This window comes from Trichosurus vulpecula, chromosome 8, assembly GCF_011100635.1.
Source record: "Trichosurus vulpecula isolate mTriVul1 chromosome 8, mTriVul1.pri, whole genome shotgun sequence".
Classification (NCBI taxonomy): Eukaryota; Metazoa; Chordata; class Mammalia; order Diprotodontia; family Phalangeridae; genus Trichosurus; species Trichosurus vulpecula.
In genome coordinates, this window is record NC_050580.1 from 199,864,572 (window position 1) to 199,886,152 (window position 21,581).

Sequence of the window (21,581 nt, forward strand, 5' to 3'; positions counted from 1 at the left end):
TAGTTAGGTAGAGGCAGTGGCTGGGTTCCCATCACATGGACACGTCTGCTGTTTCTGTGGGAACTAAGAGTTCAGGGACACACCTGTTGTTCTAGTGAGCAGTGAGGCATAAGTTAAGACATTGGAGGGAGGGCTAGGTAGGTACAGTGGGCCTATAATGAAGTTAGAATATTGGGGCTGGGGGGGAGCTCTATTAGAACTCCATCACTCCCAATAAAGGATGTGGCTGATTAATCTAATTGAACAAATCTCTCCTCCTCACCCCAACACACACCTTCAATAATAGCTCACAATTATGTAGCACGTAAAAGTTTTAAAATTAGTTTACGTAGGTTATCTTTTTTGATTTTCATAACCTTTGACCTTTCTGAGCTCCAATTTTCTCATCTGTGAAATGAGGGTGTATGACTAAGATCTGTTCCTTTTTGTCTTTCTTAGATTGCCTGGATTTTGCAAATTACCCTGGGCACCACAGCCACAGAGACCTTGAGTGTGGCAGGGAACATATTTGTGGGTATGGTAAGCAACATACAACTTCTTGGCCTCTTTATAGTCATAGTTCAGTTTGATGTTCTTCAGCCAGACTCTTTACTTCCTTAGGGAGTATGGTTAGAGACTACCTTGGCCACTGATAGGGCTCCTTTTATGCCAGGAATCTTAACGCACTTCTTAGCTCAGGTATCATTTCTATATCTTTAGCCACAGAGGCAGAGGGATGGGTAAAAGAAATAGAGAAAAGATTGGCCCCCATATTGATCTACCGTTAATACAGTCACTCTTCAACTGTCACGAAGGTAACATTCCTAGAAAATGGTATGAAAGTTAAAAACATGAATGACGATACATTCAACTTACGAGGAATAGGGGGTTAGGTTTCTGTGATCACCAAAAACTATAATCTTCCTTTAGAGATAGCTGAAAATACACTTTTCTGCATACAATTCTTTATTAAAAAACATTAATTTTGATAATATGCACTTTTCCTAACATAATAGCCATGAAATAACCCATAAAATGCAGTGCACAAAATAAAATTGGTAGCATGCAAACCTGGAGAAGCTAGGTGGTGCAGTGGATAAAGTGTTGGGCCTGGAGTCAAAAGGACCTGAGTTCAAATGTGACACTTACAAGCTGTGAGATCCTGTGCAATTCGCTTAACTTTCTTTGCTTCAGCTTCCTTATCTATATAATGAGCTGGAGAAGGAAATGGCAAACCACTCTAGTATCTTTGCCAAGAAAACCTCAAAAGGGGTCATAAAGAGGTAATAAAAGAAAAAAACCAACGAAAACATGTAAACTTTTTTTCTTCTAGTAATTTCTTAGAATTCTGTGACCTTTTATGCTAACATCTCAATAAAAAAAATTGATTCCAGACAATATTCACTTTCTATAACAAATGAAATCTACAGTACCATAAATACTGTACAGCAAATAGAACTCTTAAAACTAAAACGTTTTTTAACCTGAATCTTTTCTTCTACTGTGTCAGATGGTGGTATGAGGGTGTTGTACTATATACTCTACCACTGTCTACTTTGGTCGCCCTCTGAAAAAAAGGGAGAAGTTGATGGGACTTTAGTCACTGCTGTCAGAAGGTCTTGACATCACCTCTGACATCCCATATGTTATGGCTGGTGAATAGCAATGGAGATCATGAAGGACTCACCAGGTTGAAATGATCCATCAGCTCTAACTGCTTCAGGGGCTCTTTGAGACCCTTAAGGATTTCAGAATGTGGGAGCATGACCCTTTTTCTCAATCAGTGTGTTCTACATATTCTGAAACTCGGCAGCAGCCGTAGAATCAGCAGAACCAGCTTCACTAGAAAGTTTCACATTTTTTCAACCATACCATAACTTAAAACAATACGCCCACCCTTGGCTAGCTTACAAAATGCTTCATATTTGCTTGGCCTATTGTAACATGCTTATATGTTTGTTGGGCCTTCAAGTGGGTGGTTGCCATACTGGCCATGCTTTTTCATTCTTCCACCATTTCATTTACCCACAAACAGCCACTTTTCCATTTTTTCAATTCCCTCATCATGTATTTGAGCCTTTAGTTTAACACTTTCTGGAAGGACTTCACAAACATTTATGAATACGCTCCTGCTTTGGTTGATATAAGGAATCGTTGATTCATTACCTCCAAATTCATGGTGGACAGCAGCTGTAGTCATTCCAGCATGAAGATTATCTCCCACCTTTATTTCCTCACTAAGTCAGATTGCTGACTTTTGCACGCTTGGACTTAGAACCAAAGGACTTGTACTACTCTTTGGGGGCATAATTTCAACACAAAACTTGAGTTTTAAAGGCAAGCAATGAAAATATACAGCAAATGCAGGGGAATGCTTTACAATGGTAGGATAAACCAAATGAGTGGAACACCTAGTAGGACACCAGCTTCTCCACAAACTTACCTATCTTCTCATTTAATTTACTGAGCATAGCCCTACAAATGTGCAAGGTTGACAATGCAAAAGTAAAAATGAGGTTACTAATAAAGTTACCCAAATGCTTGAAGTAGCAAAAGTTAAATTGTAAATGTTGAGGATTGAGTGTACCTAATAGAGCTCAGTTCCTTCCTGTACTTTCTTGTATGAGCAGTACCCCTGAAGGTCCTTAGTAAAAAGTTAATGATAACTACACACTCTTTTCTTTTTGTATTTTTTTTGGAGGCAGGGAAGGTAGGGCAATTGGGCTTAAGTGACTTCTCCAAGGTCACACAGCTAGGAAATGTGTCAAGTGTCTGAGGTCAAATTTGAACTCAAGTCCTCCTGACTCCAGGGCCGGTGCTCTACTCACTGCACCACCTAGCTGCCCTTAGCTACACACTCTTATTCCAGTTTTTCTATAGCAGAGGTGTAAGAATTTACAAGGGTTCAAGCCTCTTTCAGATAGACAGAGATTCAAAGAGTAGATGGAGAAGTGAGCGTAGAATTTCAGTCTTAAAGAGATTCCCTTGGCTCTGGATACTACTGTCTTCCCTACTGGTTTTGTAAGAAGTCTCTTATCTGTCTTGTTCTACCTTGAATAGAAGGGCACCCTGTTCCTGGCTCTCGTGGACTTTGAAGGAAGTAGTAGAAATCATGTGATCAACCAGTTTTTTATCTTGGCTTTGGAACAGCTCTGACCTGAGTGAGTTATCTTGGTTTTTCAAATGGAAGATCACTTCTAGTCCCAACACCTACAGAAAAGTAGATGTCACTAATCTTGACTAATTAATTCTTACTGACGGGCTAGGTGGCACAGTAGATAGAGCGCTGGACCTGAGGTCAAGAAGACTTCTGAACCTCAGACATGTAGCTGTGTTACCCTGGGCAAATCACTTAGCTGCTCTTTGCCTTAGTTTGTTCATCTCTATCATGGGGATAATAAGCATCTACCTCCCAGGATTGTTAAGGGGATCAAATGAGATAGTCTTTATAAAATGGTTTGCAAACCTTAAAGCAGTACATAAATGCCATTATTATTAATATTATTTCCAATAAGACATCATTCTCCTTTTTTGTTTAACTTTAAGAAGGCAGCCTAACCTTCCAAGTATGATTAACTATTGCAAGGAGAAATGCTGAGAGTGGACAGACATTCTGTTCTTAATGGAAAATGTCTATGAAGTAATTCTTGTTTTCAAATAAGTATTTTTTAATCATGTTAAAGGAAAAAAATCACTCTATTCTCATGCTTTTAAGAATTTTTAATATAAATGGATGCTGTTTTAAAATTAAAGCCATTTTCTGCATCTTATTATAAAATAAAACCATAAAATTTCTCCATCACTATTATAATATAATATAATATAATATAATATAATATAATATAATATAATATAATATAATATAATATAATATAATATAATATAATATAATATAATACAGGATGTCCCCAAAGTCCCCAAAATGACATTACTTTAGTGTTTTTTCTCATCAGTATGTTCTATTATACTGATATATCTTATAATCTTTTTGCCATGCTGCCTAAGCTCTGACCATTGTTCTCATCTCCTCCCATAAATAACAACCTTGGATTTTGCCCTCGGGTTTCTTGGCTCTAATAGGTGAGCTTTTCCCTTATGTTATGGGGAAGCAAGCCTCTAAACTGCTTCCTGTCTTTTAAAAAAAATCTGTTTTTTAAATGTTTTTATGATGGGTGTCCTAAGATAGCAACTAATCCTTCATAACAGATAAAAGCACTTAGCCTGATGATCTTTTTATTGCAGAGGTGTTGTGAAATTCATTTCAGGATTTGGATACTCTTTTTAATATCAAATCAAGAGTTTCTTTGAAGTTAGAACTTTTCTCAATGAGTTCCTCAAAATAAGCCTTGATTTTTATATGTACATCTTTTGATTTTTATAAAGAATGCTTAGCTTTGCTGGGAAATTGATTTTAGCACGAATTCTAATGCTTGCTAACTTTCTACATAGCACAGGTTAGTTTCTTCTATTATTTCTTATTTTTATAGAAAAATCTTGTGAAATCTAAAATGGCATTTTTTGATATGTGATGATATTTTTCTTGATTGCTTGCAGGATTATCCCTTTATTATAGTGGTGTTGAAACTTGATAATGATATGCCAGAGTGAATTTAATTTGGGGTTTTTCCTTACTAACATCCTATGAATTTTATTTATTTTCAATCTTGACCTTGATTTCTACATTTCTTGAACATTTTCTTTTATAACTTCCTGAAATATAATGGTCAGATTCATTTCTTCTTCACATTTTTCAGGGAGCTCAATGATTCTTAAATTTTCTCTACTTGATCCATTTTTCAGATCCATCACTTTCACCAGCAGTGCTTCCAAATTATTTTTCCAGCTTGGGGGTTCTCAGGGTTTGCTTTTTCTATTTTCTGTTCCTTCTAGTAGCCAGTCTTTTAGTAAAAATAATGTGATTTTTCATCAATTTCATTTTTACGTACATAATCTCTAGGCATACTTCTAAACTATTGAGTCTTGTCCTGACATTCCTTGGCTACATCTAGTTGTATCTATTTCTTTTCATAATTTTTTTTTTTTGCTGATTCTATTTCTTCCCTAATTCCTTCAGTGTGCCTTTTATCTACTTACCATATTCTAGCTTTGTTTCTGATAATCCTGTCAATGTTATTTCAATATCTTTTTCTTTTGGTCTTTTTGCCGGTTTCTTTTAATTTATAATACAGGATATCCCAAAAGGCTTAGAGAAGTTTTAAGCCTGCTTTAATTTTAAGAGACTTGACTTGTAGGACACCCTGTATTTTGTCATTGTGTTGGAGCTTTTCTTTGGTTCATCAATTTTTTGGTTGATTTTTACATTTTATTTTGAAGATTCTGGTTGTTTTCTTTTTCTTGTGTTTCTATTGTTTTGTTTTGTTATGGACTTTTTTATCTTTTTATTTATTATTTAATGTTTTTAATTTTCAACATTGATTTCCGTAAGATTTTGAGTTACGAATTTTCTCCCCATTTCTCCCCCACCACCCACTCTAAGATGGCATATATTCTGATTGCCCCTTTCCCCATTCTGCCCTCCCTTCTGTCACCCCACTCCTCGCCTCCTTATCCTTTTTCCCCTTACTTTCTTGCATGGCAAGATGGATTTCTATACCCCATTGTCTGTATATGTTATTTCCCAGTTGCAAGTAAAAAACAACTTTTTTTTTGAGCATTTGCTTTTAGAACTTTGAGTTCCAAATTCTCTCCCTTCTTCCCTCCCCACCACCCTCCTTGAGAAGGCAAGTAATTCAACATAGGTCACACATGTATCATTATGCAAAACACTTCCATAACAGTCATGTTGTGAAAGACTAACTGTATTTCCCTCCATCCTATCCTGTCCCCCTTTATTCAATTTTTTCCCTTCACCCTGTCTCTTTTCAAAAGTGTTTGCTTTTGATTACCTCCTCCCCCTATCTGCCCTCCCTTCTATCATCCCCCCTCTCTTATCCCCTTGCCCTCTACTTTCCTGTGAGGTAAGATATCCAATTGAATGTGTATGTTATTCCCTCCTTAAGTCAAATCCAATGAGAGCAAGATTCACTCATTCCCTTTCACCTGCTCCCTCTTCCCTTCCAATAGAACTGCTTTTTCTTGCCACTTTTATGTGAGATAATTTACGCCATTCTATCTCTTTCTCCTTCTCCCAATATATTCTTCTCTCACCCCTTGATTTTATTTTATTTTTTTTAGATATCATCCCCTCATATTCAACTCACCCTGTGCTCTCTGTCTATATATATGCATATTCCCTTCAACTACCCTAATACTGAGAAAGGTCTCATGAGTTACAAATATCATCTTTCCATGTAGGAATGTAAACAAAATGGTTCAACTTTAGTAAAACCCTTATGATTTCTCTTTCCTGTTACTTTTTCATGCTTCTCTTGATTCTTATATTTGGAAGTCACATTTTCTATTCAGCTCTGGTCTTTTCATTGAGAAAGCTTGAAAGTCCTCTATTTTATTGAAAATCCATATTTTGCCTTGGAGTATTATACTCAGTTTTGCTGGGTAGGTGATTTTAAACCTAGCTCCTTTGCCCTCTGGAATATTTCATGCCCTTCAATCCCTTAATGTAGAGAAGCTGCTAGATCTTGTATTATCTTGATTGTGTTTCCACAATACTTGAATTGTTTCTTTCTGGCTGCTTGTAATATTTTCTCCTTGACCTGGGAACTCTGGAATTTGGCTATAATATTCCTAGGAGTTTTCTTTTGGGGATCTTTTTCAAGAGGTGATCGGTGGATACTTCCAATTTCTATTTTACCCTCTGGTTCTAGAATATCAAGGCAGTTTTCCTTAATAATTTCTTGGAAGGTGATATCTTGGCTCTTTTTTTGATCATGGCTTTCAGGTAGTCCAATAATTTTTAAATTATCTCTCCTGGATCTGTTCTGCAGGTCAGTGGTTTTTCCAATGAGATGTTTCACATTGTCTTCCATTTTTTTCATTCCTTTGATTCTGTTTTATAATTTCTTGATTTCTCATAAAGTCACTAGCTTCCACTTGCTGCAATCTAATTTTTAAGGTGGTACTTTCTTCAGTGGCCTTTTGGATCTCCTTTTCCATTTGGCTAATTCTGCCTTTTAAGACATTCTTTTCCTCATTGGGTTTTCGGAGCTCTTTTGCCATTTGGGTTAGCCTATTTTTCAAGGTGTTATTTTCTTCAGTATTTTTTGGGTCTCCTTTAGCAAGTCATGGACTTGTTTTTCATGGTTTTCTTGCATTACTATCATTTCTCTTTCCAATTTTTCCTCTACTTCTCTTACTTGATTTTCCAAATCCTTTTTGAGTTCTTCCATGGTCTGAGACCAATTCATATTTTTCTTGGAGGCTTTTGATGTAGGCTCTTTGACTTTGTTGACTTCTTCTGGCTGTATGTTTTGATCTTCTTTGTCACCAAAGAAAGATTCCAAAGTCTGAGTCTGAATCTGAGTCCATTTTCACTGCCTGGCCATGTTCCCAGACAACTACTTGACCCTTGAGGTTTTTGTCAGGGTATGACTGCTTGTAGAGTAGAGAGTACTTTGTCCCAGGCTTTAGGGGCTGCGCTGCTATTTTCAGAGCTGCTTCTACTCCACACTCACTGCAAGCTCTGCCACACCAGCACTCCTCCTCCTCCAAGAACCACCAATCAAGACTGCTACCCAGATCCAAGCAACGCAAGGCAAGAGAACCCTGCCTCTGCACCAGCAAAGTGCTCCCTTCACTCCCATCCTGATCCACTGCTTGTTTCCTTCTACCATGTGGGCCTGGGCCAGAAGCAGCCTCTGGAGCTCTGGAAGCAGCCACAGGAGCTTCCTGCTGCTGCCGCTGTGCCACCTCTGCCACCCCCTGGGCTGGGGCATGACCGCTCACTTCTCTCCTCCAGATCCAGGAGTTTTCCCACTAACCTGCTCCATTGTTTTTGGTGTTTTTGGGTTAAGAAGTCTGGTAACTGCTACAGTTTAGTGATTCATGGACCTAAGGCCTGCTCTGGTTGACTCCTGGTCTGGGTCTGGTCTCTCCTGGTGTGGGCCACACTGGGCTGTGCTCTGCTCCCAGCACCATGCGGTAGACTCTTTCCAGCAACCATCCAGGCTATCTTGGGTTGGAGATTTGTTTCCCTCTGTTATTTCGTGGGTTCTGTAGCTCTAGAATTTGTTCAGAGCCATTTTTTTTACAGGTGTTTGGAGGGATTTGGGGGAAAGCTTAAACAAGTCCCTGTTTTCCAGCAGCCATCTTGTCACTGCCGCCTGCCTATCATTTTTTTTAAGGGGGATATTGATGACTTAGGCTTCCTTGTGACCTCTATCATATTTTTCTGTCAGTCTCCATGTCCCTACATCCATGAATATCTCTGTTTAATTTTAGTTTCCACCCATACTCAGGCCAGTTGTCTCAAGTACAACAAAAAGAGTACGTGGGTTTTCATAGGTTTTTTCCATATTTGCTTATTTATTTACAAACAGTTATATTTGTCCAAACTTTCTAATCATTCATGACTAAGTCTTCTCTCCTTTTGTTCTTCCTTCCTTTTCTTTCACAAGGATTTAATGATCATCTTCTACATGTTTCATTAGTCACAAGAACTGTGTTTTCTTCCTCAAATGCCTAAGAGACTTCAGTATACAGTTAGTGTTCAATAGATGCTTCTGACTGAATAACTGAAAAATAGGAGTAGTATCTCATTAGATGACATAGAGTTAATGACAAGATAGACCTTGGCTGTAGGTTCTATACTTCATTCATTCATTCAACATCCAATGAACATTTATTAAATGCCTTGTATGTACTTAGATATGGTATACTCAGAAGGCACAAAAGAAATATGAAAAAAATAGTCTCTTTACTTAGGAGCTTATAACTTAGCAATATAGAAATAAATGTTTGTTGATTGATTGATTGGTCCTGTAGCACTTATTCTGATTCTGGTTCAGAGTGAGTTTCACTGAAGAGGGCTCTGAGTATCCCCTAACAATCTAAGGCAGCATAAGGTCATAGGTTCATAGAATCATAGATTTAGAGGTGGAAAGGACCTTAGGGACTATCTGGCATAATCCCCTTATTTTACAGATGGGGTTTATTGGCTAGATTCCTTCCTTCTTTCCTTCCTTCTTTCTTTCCTTCCTTCCTTCCTTCCTTCCTCCCTCCCTTCCTCCCTTCCTCCCTTCCTCCCTCCCTTCCTCCCTCCCTCCCTTCCTCCCTTCCTTCCTCCCTTCCTCTCTTCCTCCCTTTCCCCCCTTTCTCTCTTTCTCTCTTTCTTTCCCCAGCCCTTTGGGTAACTCAGCTCGACCTATCCCTCTCCTTCTCCTCTCCAAAGGGAGATAAATTTTGATGTCCAGAAGCTCCCCAGTTAACTTGGGGTTTGCTGGCTAGATTCTTGCCTTCCTTCCTTCCTTCCTCCCTTCCTTTTTCTGACCCATTTCACTCTGAAGCCCATAGATTAGATCACAATAAGTCTCTATCCAAGCTCCACTTAATGGCTATATTTTGGGCACCCCTGGCTCAGAGTGAATGTCAATGGTAACTGTTTCTCTTTTGACTAGCCACCCTGAGGGTCTTCCCCTCCTAGTTTGATTTTTTTTCTAATTAAAGGGACCACCCCTTGACTCACTTCTTAAAGAGGCCTATTCATTGAATGGGTATTACCTCTCTCAAAGTAAGAACCTGAAAAGGCCTTAGCCTGAAAGGGCCAGGGTCTCCCATTGCATCCTGGGCCATCTCCAGTCATCCTGATGAATATCAGGCCACTGGACCCAGATGGCTCTGGAGGAGAAAGTGAGGCTGGTGACCTTATACAGCCCTCCCTCACTCAAATCAAAGTCAACTGCAAATTATGTCATCATTTTCCTGATGTCATGGTCCTCTTCGAAAACAAAGAACGAACACAATAACAGATGGAGAAACTGAAGTCTGAGGAAGTTAAATGCCTTTCCCCAGGTCAGACAAGTAGTAAATGGAAAAGGTGGGATTTGAACCAAGGTTCAAACTTTTAGTCCAAATTATTTCCACTTTTCACCATACCATGCTGATTAAATGCCACAGTGAGTGAGAAAGACACAGAGAGTTAGGAGATTGCTCAGAGAAGGGTAAAGTGATTCCTAGATCTGAATGTGTCTCCGTATTCTATCACCCTCCTCTGTTGTTTTTCTTCTCAGTATAGTAAGCCAATGGACAAGAACCCAATGAATAATAAACCTGTGAATAAGAGATTATCCTCCTCTTCCTTTCATCCCAAATACTGCCCTCTCAATATACCGTTGTTTCTATTACTAGGTCAATGGGGATAATAACACTTGAAATACCTACCTCACAGGGTTGTTGGCAGGAAAGTGCTTTATAAACCTTAAAGAGGTTTCTCCTTGGGGGAATATACTCCTGATTCTTGGGCTGTGCTGTGAGCACAGTAGTGAAGACAATGGTGTTTGGAGCCACTCATGCCTCCAAGCCCAACTGACTTTTTCTTTTTCCAGACGGAGGCACCTCTGCTGATTCGGCCATACCTGCCAGACATGACATCCTCAGAAATCCACACCGTTATGACTGGAGGTTTTGCTACCATTTCAGGCACTGTGTTGGGAGCCTACATCTCTTTTGGGGTAGGCATTGGTTTCTTAGCCCCTGTGTAAACCAGAGTGTCATAGTCTCTTTCACAGCATTAATAGACATTCCGCAGAGAAAGTCTTCAAGGAGCTTTTCTGATTTCGGGCTCCCCCTGTTCTTACTATTTATGTTGTAGGCCTGAGAACTAGGGAGCTTCAGCTAAGGTGCTTCAAGGTCCTAAGGCATTCCTATATGAGAGTAATCAGCTAGCAGGAAGTCCAGAATGAACACATATTATAAAATAAGGAACTCAGACTTGAGTCTTGATGTGCTGAGAGAACTTTGGCTCTCTCCTCAGTATAATAACATAACACACATACAATCGCAAACAAGAGATTGTCCTCTTGTCATCCCAAATACTACCCTCTCAATATACCATTGGTTCTATTTCCAGGTCAATGGGGATAATAAAACTTTCCATACCTACCTCATAAGGTTGTTGGGAGGCAAGTGCTTTTAAAGAGCTTTATAAATGTGAGCTATCATCATTATTGCTTTTGTTATTATCATTATCATCATGCTAGGTTCCATTCTGACGTGTTTCTTGGTTGTTTTCAGTTTATTTGTAGATAACAAAATGCCCTGGCACTCAGGGAAATCCATGGCACCAATTGGCAGGTAGTCTTGGGTTCTGAACAGTCACTGACCTTGAGATCTGACCTTTTAGATTGATCCTGCATCCTTGGTTTCTGCTTCTGTGATGGCTGCTCCTTGTGCTCTTGCCCTGTCTAAGCTGGTTTACCCAGAAGTGGAAGAATCCAAGTTCAAGAATAAGGAGGGCGTAAAACTGTCCCGTGGGTGAGTCGGATGAAACACATTTCTTGGAAGATTGTGGAACAAGGGCCGCATACAGAGGCAGGAGAGAGTGGTAGAATGAGCTCAGTTCTGTGTCTCATCTAGCTGAGATGCCATGGTAAGAAGAGTCTGCCTGCTCCTTCCTCATCACTGTTTCCAAATAATCCTTTGTTTCCTTTCCTAACATTGTCATGTCCTCTGGCCTGTTGTCTCTGTAGCTCAGCATCACAGAGCAGGTGCTTAATAAATATTTGTTGATTGATTGATTGGTTCTCTAACACTTATTTCTGATACTGGTTCAGAGTCAGTTTCATTACGGAGAGTTCTGAGTGCCCCCATCCTCCATGGAGCAAATTCAAAGCTAGTTCTTCTGAGTGTAAACACCCCCCCCCCTGCCAAGACTCACACACACACACACACACACACACACACACACACACACACACACACAGAGTTGCCAACACTGGGCCAACTACAGCCCCTCGTTCTTTTTTATCTGTTATCTTTGATGACGATCACAGCAATCAGAAGAGCATTCTAGAAGCCGCCAGCAGTGGTGCTGCAGACTCTATAGGACTCATTGCTAACATTGCTGTCAACATCATCGCCATCTTGGCTGTGTTAGCCTTTATCAACGCTGTCCTTTCCTGGCTGGGGGAGATGGTGAACATAGAGGGACTCACCTTCCAGGTAATGTATGTCACACTGACCCATCACAATCCATTTCCCTGGGATGTGGTCAGGTTGGTACCAATACTGTGCTTGTTCCCTTGATCCTATGTAACCTAGAGAGAAAGGAAGGGAGGGAGAAGGATGGGAGGATGGGAGAAGTTGAGCCCTGGCTACAGGGGATAGATGTTCTTTCTTTCTTTTGGAGGTAATTGGGGTTAAGTGACTCACCCAGGGTCACACAGCTAGTAAGTGTCTGAGGTCAGATTTGAACTCAGGCCCTCTTAACTCAAGGGCCAGTGCCCTATTCACTGTGCCACCTAGCTACCACTGGGATAGATATTCTTACCTGGTCTTTGCCATTTATTTTTCCTTATTTTGGATAAACTCAAATTCTCTCTCTCTCTCTCTCTCTCTCTCTCTCTCTCTCTGTCTCTGTCTCTCTCTCTCTCACATTTCTCTCTCTATTTCTCTCTCCTTCAGGTCATCTGTTCCTATGTCCTACGGCCCATTGTTTTCATGATGGGTGTGGACTGGGCAGACTGTCCAATGGTAGCTGAGATGCTGGGGATCAAGTTCTTCCTGAATGAGTTTGTGGCCTATGAACAGTTGTCTCAGTACAAGAACAAACGTCTCTCTGGAATTGAAGAGTGGGTTGGGGGTGAGAAGCAGTGGATTTCTGTAAGTGGTACATCCAGAGAAATATGGAACACTATGGGATCTCAGCCAAGGCTGAGGAAGAAGGAAACTGCCCTGGAAAATGCAGGAGTAGGTTCCAGGTCCCTCTTCCAGGTTGCTAGGACGAGCCCTGAAATAAGCTGTGAGATTATGCTCAGCCAGCAAGGCAAACCCAGTAGTGGCCTTCTGTCTTAGGCCCCCGAACTTCCTTGAGGCCTGTATCTCCTTCATCTTTTATCATTTTTTTCTCTCTGGTCCAGCACTAGATCTTGACAGAGTGGTTGACTGTTCAGAGGGATAATTTTCTGGTGTTGTGATAGTCTCACTCATTCTTTACCTTAGAGTCTTAAATTAACTCTTTGGGTTTCCTTGATTTGTAATTTGATGACCTCTCTTCCTCCCTCCCTTCTTTCTCTCTCCTTCGTTTTCCCTCTCTCAGAACATCTCTAATATGTGTGTATGTGTACATATGTTTGTGTGTTATTAACATTTATAAAGCACCTACTATGTGCCAGACACTGTGCTTTACAAATATTATCTCATTGGATCCTCATGACAAGTTAGGTGCTATTAATATCCTCATATTACAGATGAGGAAACTAAAGCAAACAGAGCTTAAGTGACTTGCCCAAGGTGACACAACTAATAAATGTCATCTGACTCCAGGCCTAGTACTCTATCCATTAGGCCATAAACACACACATGTGTATATGTATACATGTATGTAGGCAGCTTATATATGCCACATATGCACTATATGTATGTATGTATATGCATATATACATACACAGCTAGATGGCCTGCGTATATGTACGTAGACTCACACAAATTACACACACACACATGCATACATACATACATACATACATACATACTTATACATGTGTCTAAAGTTCTTTTTTCTTCCAGGTGAGAGCAGAAATCATTACAACTTTTTCACTGTGTGGATTTGCTAATCTCAGTTCGATGGGGATCACATTAGGAGGCTTAAGTGAGTTACAGGAAATCCTTGTGTCTCTTAAAGGCTATAACCAAGGCCTCAGCAAGACACTGAAAGCCTTGTAATTTGCAGCCGTGATACTACAAAGTCAGGTGCACCCAGGCAGAGAAATTGTAGCTAGTATAGGCCCACCCAAATGGAAATACCAGAGCATCAGTTAATTAAGGGGAGAGAAAAATGTGCAGGGGAGATTTCTGTTTATCCTTAGAGATGTCAAACATGGAGTCACAAGTCACATGCAGATTAAAATGTAACAGGGAAATATTTAACAAAATAAATAAAAATACCATAAAATATAGATGATAATATATTTTTAAAACTAAGTCAATATGCTGCTCTCAAGAACCCTTGTATAAGGATTAATAACCCCCATTTCTATTTGAGTTTGACTCCTTTGGTCTAGATTCACCATCATATTGTGAATGAGATGCTTTTAAATTAAAAGGGATTCACCCCTCCTCAGTTCCCACTTCCCCCAATCTTGAGTAACTATTTTCCTTTAGATAGATTCGGTCTAAGATAGATCTGCCTTATAATGAATTCTGATCTATGATGAAAAGAATTATAGTGACATTTATATCTTTGACACTTAATGAGTAAAATGCTAATTGCATGCAAATTTGCCTGCTTTACTTGTGATCTGGCAGCTAAAGTGCTTTCTGTGTTGAGATTGCAGCCATGGCTCTCCCTATCTGAGTACAAGTTCACAGAGAATCTGTGTCAAAGGCACATAGAAGGAAAACTATTTTTACCTCATTTATTTTCAGGACAGAATCATTAGCTTTATTGATTTGGCTGCTTATTGAGTTGTGTTCATTAGAGATTGCATCATTTCTTTTCAATGCATCTTCCCCCCACCCTCCTCCTGCTCAGTACTCCTCTGCATTGCACTAATTCTGAAAGCTAGTTATCGATTAAATGTGAGACAGCCTCTGAGAAGAAGACAAATATATTATGGCCAGGACTGAATGAATGGGGTCTTATTCTTCTCTCCTCAGAGGTTAATCTGACTCTGGCCAAGCCTTGCAAATTTTGACTAGGAAAGGTCCAAGGGGCTTGCTCCGATCTGGAGCAAGCCCAAATCATATTTGATCCATAGGACCCTTGGGTTGTTGGAACAATTAAGATACCATTGCTAAGACTTGGTCTTAGTATAGGCTGATCCTGGAATTAACTGGGCCAGCCAATCCTGCCTTAAAACTTTTGCATTGGATACATCTCACATTCCTGAAGGTCTCTAGTCCAGTAATCACTTAGAGCAGATACATAGCAACTTATGGCACCACTTTTGTATCTGGCCTCTTAATGGTGAGGGTGGCAGGGGATAAAGATGGTTTTGATGCATATGTTTTATTCTTTTGAATTATTGTCAGTGGAAGCTCACAGTAGGCTTGATTTTCTGGAATACTAAGTTCCAATACTAAGTTCCTTTCCTCTCCCATTCCCTGAAGCTTCAATGGCACCCAACCGGAAGAGTGACTTTGCCAAGCTGGTAACGGGGGCCCTCTTGACAGGGGCCTGCGTATCCCTGGTCAATGCCTGTGTGGCAGGTAGGTGCCTCTGTCAACTTTCCTCATAGTTACTTTTTGGCTTGGAGCAGGACATATCTAAGAATAGTGATCGATCCTATCTAATTGTCCAAGCATCTGGGTAGGGAGGAGGCAACCCAATCCTATGGGATAAAGGAAATTCCTAAAGGTTCTGAGTTCACATACCAAAGGACAGAGAAGCTTCAGACCATGTTTAAGGCCTGCTTCATGTCTGATATTTTTATCTCCTTCATCCAGGAATCCTCTATGTCCCCAGAGGGGCTGAGGCCAACTGTGCCTCTTTCCTGGACACAACAAATTTCACCAGTCCTAGCTATGACATCTACGTGTGCTGCAGAGAACTCTTCCAGAGGTGAGGAGCGTGTCATTCCTGGCTCTCTCTGCATCCCCTCAAAGGAGTGCCTTTGTGGCAGAGGAATTGGTTGGTCAGGGACTAACCCAAGGTATTAACCTCACTGATTTACGCTATTTCTTGAGGGATCAGGTACTAACTTAAGATATTAACCTCACTGATTTACGCTATTCCTTGAGGGGTCAGTTACTAACCATGGAACCAGAGTATATAATCTGAGTGCTAAATGTGCCATGTGAAATGGAAAGGTTAGAACCTGTTCTAATGTAGCAAGGGGATGTAGGAAGGAACTGGTTGTGATTGTGGATAGGTAGATAAAAGGAAAAGGATGGTAGAGCTTGACTTTTTGGTCATGAGTGGTAAAGGTGAAGGGAAGGGGGACATTATGGTTGAAGATTAGAGTCAAGTTCACCCACTTCTCCTCCCATAAAAAAGGGGATATACCATGGAGCTTAAAGGAGGTAGTTTTAGGATCCAATTCATTAATCTCAAGGAGTAGTAAGACTGAAAATATATGAAAAGAGTTTAGGTCTAAGAGGTGAGATCTGTACCAAGATATTAATGGAAGTCAGTCCTTGAGTCCCATGAAGGGTTTTCACCAAAATACCTTCTACAGTTGTCAAAGGCAGACTTCTAAGCTTGGTAGACTGCTAGTCTTGGATGTTATCATAGTTTGTTATGGTAATCCAGTAAAAGCAGAATTTCTTAACCTGGGCTCTGTGAACTTTTATTTTAAAAAATATTTCAATAATTCAATGTATTTGATTTCCTTTGTATTCCCGTATATTGAAATTTATATATTTAAAAACATTATTCCAAGACAGGGGATAGGTTCCCAAGGCTGCTACAGTGTTATAATGTCCTTGACACAACTAAGATTAAGAATCCCCAAGTCTTACAATCGACCCCAAAGGAAAAATAGGTAGGTAGGTAGCTTTGTTTTGAGCTGTTGCCTTCTCACTGATGAACACCACCCAAACACAGTATTTTTCCCCTGTTTTCTTTTTGCTCACCTAAGCCTCTATTGGCATTGTACCGATAGCCCCCATCCTGAGAGTGATTTGGAGCTAGAACAAGGCACAGGTTCTACCTCACTGATTTGCACTGCGCCCTGAGCCTGATCCTCCTTCCTTTGTCACCCAAGAGGAAAAAGGCTTGTTGTGTCCAATGAATACTGCCAAAATCGAGCAGAGCTATTAGATATAGGAGACCAGAAAAAACTGGACAAATAACCGATAGACCCAGAATATCCCAGTTTTCAAAGATTTATTAGCTAGTTATGGAAGCTTCATCAGCCCTGTCAAAGACATATGCAAAACACAGATACATACCAAGGAATACTCATAGACCTCATCCATCTCTGAACACATTCTCTCTTAGTGAAGACTAAGCATCTGGAAACCTCATGGAGAAAGGTTGCATTTTCAATGGAATCACTTCGTGAAGATTCCATTTCCTTGGGTCTTTATGAAGTTAAAAAGAGTTCGCAAAATCCCTGCAGCATAAAGTACTTTTTGTGTTTGTTTATTTGTTTGTTTTCCCCAATGGTTGTGGCTGATACATTTGGCCTCTGCTTAGCTCCATATATTTTCTTTGCTTATTGTCCCAGTACCCAGGACCTGGGTTCCAATTCTGGGTCTGTCATTTACTACCTGTGTGACAAAAAAGGGAAGTATGGGTGTTAAAGAAGACAGCACTTCTGGTGCGAGGGCTGCTGAGGCATTTTCGGCCTTTTTTAAGCATTGCACTACTCACCTGCTGGTACGAGGAAGGGACTAGAAAAGGTGCCCTAAAGGCTACCTAACTGAATCCTGGCCTGCTTGCTGCAGCAAGCAGGGATCCTACCCTGAGAGGTAGAAACACAAAAAAAGTACAGAAATTTTTGCAGGTAGAAGTAAAGTAGAGGAGTCAGGAGGGATAGGAAATAAGAGATACACACAAACATAAAATAAAGATCAGGAGTAGAACTTATCGGGGCGAAAAGGTCAGGGGTAGTAATCATGATCTCAGACAAAGTTAAAGCTAAAATAGATCTAATCAAAAGAGAAAAATGGGGAAACCATACTATATGTCAGCCATATTAATATTGTTTTAGACTATTTAAAATAACTAGACAGTATAAGGTTGGAATATTGCTGGGGTACAGGAAACAATGAGTTGGTGGACTTAGAAAAATATGGAAAGACTTGGACCTATGAAGGAAAACATTATCCACCCTCAGAGAAACAGAGGACAAACATGTATAGTACAGTCTTACATAGGTGCATATGAATGTATATTTCTCCATATAAGTATGATTACAGATATCTAAGTATATATGTGTTTAAGTATATATGTGTCTATGTGTGTATATATGTGTGTATGTGCATACATATGTGTATATATGTGCATGTGTATGTGTGTGTATGTATCTATGAAAATTGTAGTCATCTTGGGGGAGGGGGCAGAGGAAGGGGGAAGAAAAGAACAAAGTAAAAAGTGCACAGCAGAGAACAAAAGAAAACTTACAAGGTAACAAAGAAAAGATGGACAGTTCTGAACACGTCTAGTATTTATTATATAGGCTTTCTTGAAATGGAAATATATAGCTGTGTATTTTGAATCCTCTTTTATGTTCTTCTGTGCACATGGCAGTGTTTTTTTCTTTTCTTATTTTGTATTTAAGTTTTAGTATTTAAGTTTAAAATAAATTAATAAAAATTTTTAAATTAAAAAAAAGAACTTTAGATTGTGAGACAGAGGAGACACTGGCACAGGACTCTCCAGCAAGGTGTGCCTGAATCAAAGAATGCTCTGTGGTGTATGATCAAAGCAGAATTGCAGTAACTCAAAAGAAACATGAGATGCACAAATTTAGAGACATCTCCACTTCAAATGTCATATAGGCTATTTGTGCTGGATCTGTGGTAGCATCTGCTAAACTCATAGTGGTCTGATCAGCTACAGTCAGACACACTGTACCGTGACTCCAACATAACGATGTCATTTTGGTCCTCTTCAAGCATAAAGGACAACAACCATCTGGTGAACTTAGGCAAGTCACTTAAATTTCCCGTGGCCTCACTGTCATCATCTGTGAAAGGAGGGGGATGGACTGGGTGACCCCCGAGGTCTCTTCCAGCTTTAAATCTATGTTCTTATGATAATACTTCAGCCTTCATACTGTTGTGGCTGTTAAATTGTTTTTCAGTCACTTCTGATCTTTGTGACCCCATTTGAGGTTTTCTTGGTAAATATACGTCAGTGGTTTGACATTTCCTTCTCCAGCTCATTTTATAGATGAGGAAGTGGGGCAAACAGGATTAAGTAACTTGCCCAGGGTCACACAACCAGTAAGTGTCTGAGACTGGATTTGAACTCAGGAAGATGAGTCTTCCTGACTCCAGGCTCAGTAGATTCACTTATTATTATGAGGGGGTGGTGCAGTGGATAGAGTCCGCTGATCTGGGTCTAGAGTTAGGAAGACCCATCTTCGTGAATTCAAATATAGCCTCAGATAGCCTTACTGGTTATGTGGGCACAACCTTGGGCAAGTCACTTAACTCTGTTTGTCTCAGTTTCCTCCTCTGTAAAATGAGGCGGAGAAGGAAATGGCAAACCCACTCCAGTATCTTTGCCAAGAAAACCCAAAAGGGTGGTCACAAACAGTCAACTATGACTGAAATGACTGAGCGACAACGAAATTATTATTATAGGACTTATAAAATTTAGATAGGTTTCTGCCCTCATGGAGTTTAGAGTCTATCGGGGGAATAAAACATTAACACAGATATTGTAATGCATAAAATGACACGAAAAGTCATCAAAGAGCTGTAAAACAAAGTATTCTGTGAGTCCAAAGGGGATTTGGAAGCTTCATGGAGGAAAGGAGATTTGTATTACATTTTAAAAGAGAGTTAAAATGTCATTCAATTTAAATTTGCTCTTAAATTATTAACCCATTGATATGAAATCCATTTTACTCCATTATTAAAATTACTGTCAATTACCTCATGTAGCTGTAATTTTACAAGTGTGACTGTTCCCTTCACTTAGACGAATCACCCTCCATGCCTTAGGAGACAGTTGCCTGTATTGTTGTGGCCAAAAATAATTACATACTGATGGTCAGCTTCTGGTGACGAACCTCTCCGAATCCAGCTGGGCTGGCGCTTGATCATGAGAACTGTAATCAGTCAGCAGGCTATACTCTAAGCCTCTCCAGCTTATTAAGACCTGTCAGACTTTATGCTCTACCAGCCTAGCCTTGATGTATAGAGGGTCATCTCTGTGCCCTCATGAAGCACCGGAGGAGGCTTTTTGTGGGAAAAAAAATCTTCCTACAGTAATAATGATTTGTATGTCCGTATTTAGCTCATAGCATCCTAAAGTTATAAAGGTACATTAGGACACTTAAAGCATCTTTTCAGGAGAGGAAGATGCCTGCTTTCAGGAATCTGGACCTCTAGGTTATGGTTATAAAGTTTATTTCCACTCAGTTGTTCTAGAAATGGATTCTCAAAGAAGGCATGGCTTGGTCATGGTGTGTGTATGCATGGTGATTCTGTCACCTACCTATTCTTTGGGAATGGATGCATTCTGTGTGACATAGCCATGAAACTTTCCTGTGGGCAGGTAGGGTTCTATTTTCTCTAGTCACGTGTAATTCTGGAGGGAGGGGGAAAATACAGGAAAAGATGATAAATCTAGAGCTGGAAGGAACTCTAGAGTTCATCTAGTCCAACCCTTGCATTTTACAGATGAGGAAACTGAGGCCCAGGTAACATAAGTGACTTGTCCAAAGTTAGACGTGGAGTATCAGGGGTGAGATTTGGGCTGAGATCCTCTAACTTCAAATTCAGGAAGCTCTTCTTGAAGTTCAACCCTAGGCTTGAAGGAAATGATAAATTTCATAAAGCAACTTGATTACTTCTGATTGCTCAATGTTTCCTTCCTTTTTCGACTACTTGTCTTATTTTTTCTCAATGGAGATTCAATTCTGATCAATTGACAAATTTCTCTGGCTTTCTATTTCAGCATCACACTCAACAACACTGGCCAGACAAGCCCAGAATTTGGTGCTGAGACCATTGCCAACTGCTGTGGACTCTACAACCATACCAGCTGTATCAAAAACAGCCACTTTGTGTAACAATACGAGATCATAACTCATAGAATCTAGTGCTAGAAAGACCTTTGAGGTTTTCTAGTCCAGTGGTAATCCCTGAAACTGTGTATTAATTTAGAAAACCACAAATTAACATTATCTATATTGTTTTATATTTTTGATTCTTTTGTTAAAAATTTCTCCATTACATTTTAACAAGGTTCAGATTACACTTGAGAGTTCCCAAGGGCCAGAGCCATAAGCTTGGTACCTCTGATTTTACAATGAAAACAAAATGGTTTCAAATTCCTTATTAATGTCCAGATTGATTTAATACATGGTTCTGTGGGGTTTAAAATTGTCCAACCTACAGTAAAATAAAGTGAGGCAGAGCTCTGAGCCAATGGCACTTTATTAAAGGGTCTACAGTCCCCTCTAATGAAGTAGACCTCAGATCTTCCTCACAATCTGAGATACCCCCTTCCTCTAGGACCTTATTTGTATCAAAAATGAGTACCAAAAATGATTTATCAGCCAAAAAATGGTATATCAGCAGGGTGGAGTGGAAGGAAGGGTCTTGGGCTGGGTGTAACATGGGGCATCTCCACTGACTAAGTGGTCATAAGATGGTCACCTGTTCATGTTGGACAAGAAAGAGTAGTTTGGAGGTGCACAAATAAGTTGGGGGACTTTCTATGTCATTGAATCACCTCTGCCAGGCTGGGCTTGGTCACCATAACAAGGGAAAACAAAGGTGGAGGACCTCTAGTTAGCTTCCTATGATTAAACAAGTGAACTTAGAATCTGCAGTTCACAGCTCTGGGTCCGAATATACAGAACTTATAATCACTATCCTTATAGAATCATATCAAAGTGATTAAT

General features: G+C 39.9%; 1 protein-coding gene across 1 annotated transcript in view; it reads left to right on the forward strand.

The window, feature by feature from the left end:
- Window positions 1–20,744, forward strand: part of SLC28A2 (solute carrier family 28 member 2) — a 36,437-nt gene extending 15,693 nt beyond the window's left edge. Inside the window, exons 9-17 of the mRNA XM_036735697.1 lie at window positions 439–519; window positions 10,440–10,565; window positions 11,237–11,367; window positions 11,886–12,054; window positions 12,517–12,714; window positions 13,621–13,702; window positions 15,163–15,261; window positions 15,499–15,613; window positions 20,630–20,744. Coding sequence (XP_036591592.1) covers window positions 439–519; window positions 10,440–10,565; window positions 11,237–11,367; window positions 11,886–12,054; window positions 12,517–12,714; window positions 13,621–13,702; window positions 15,163–15,261; window positions 15,499–15,613; window positions 20,630–20,744 — 1,116 coding nt within the window. The remainder of the gene's footprint in view (window positions 1–438; window positions 520–10,439; window positions 10,566–11,236; window positions 11,368–11,885; window positions 12,055–12,516; window positions 12,715–13,620; window positions 13,703–15,162; window positions 15,262–15,498; window positions 15,614–20,629) is intronic.
- Window positions 20,745–21,581: the final 837 nt, after the last annotated feature.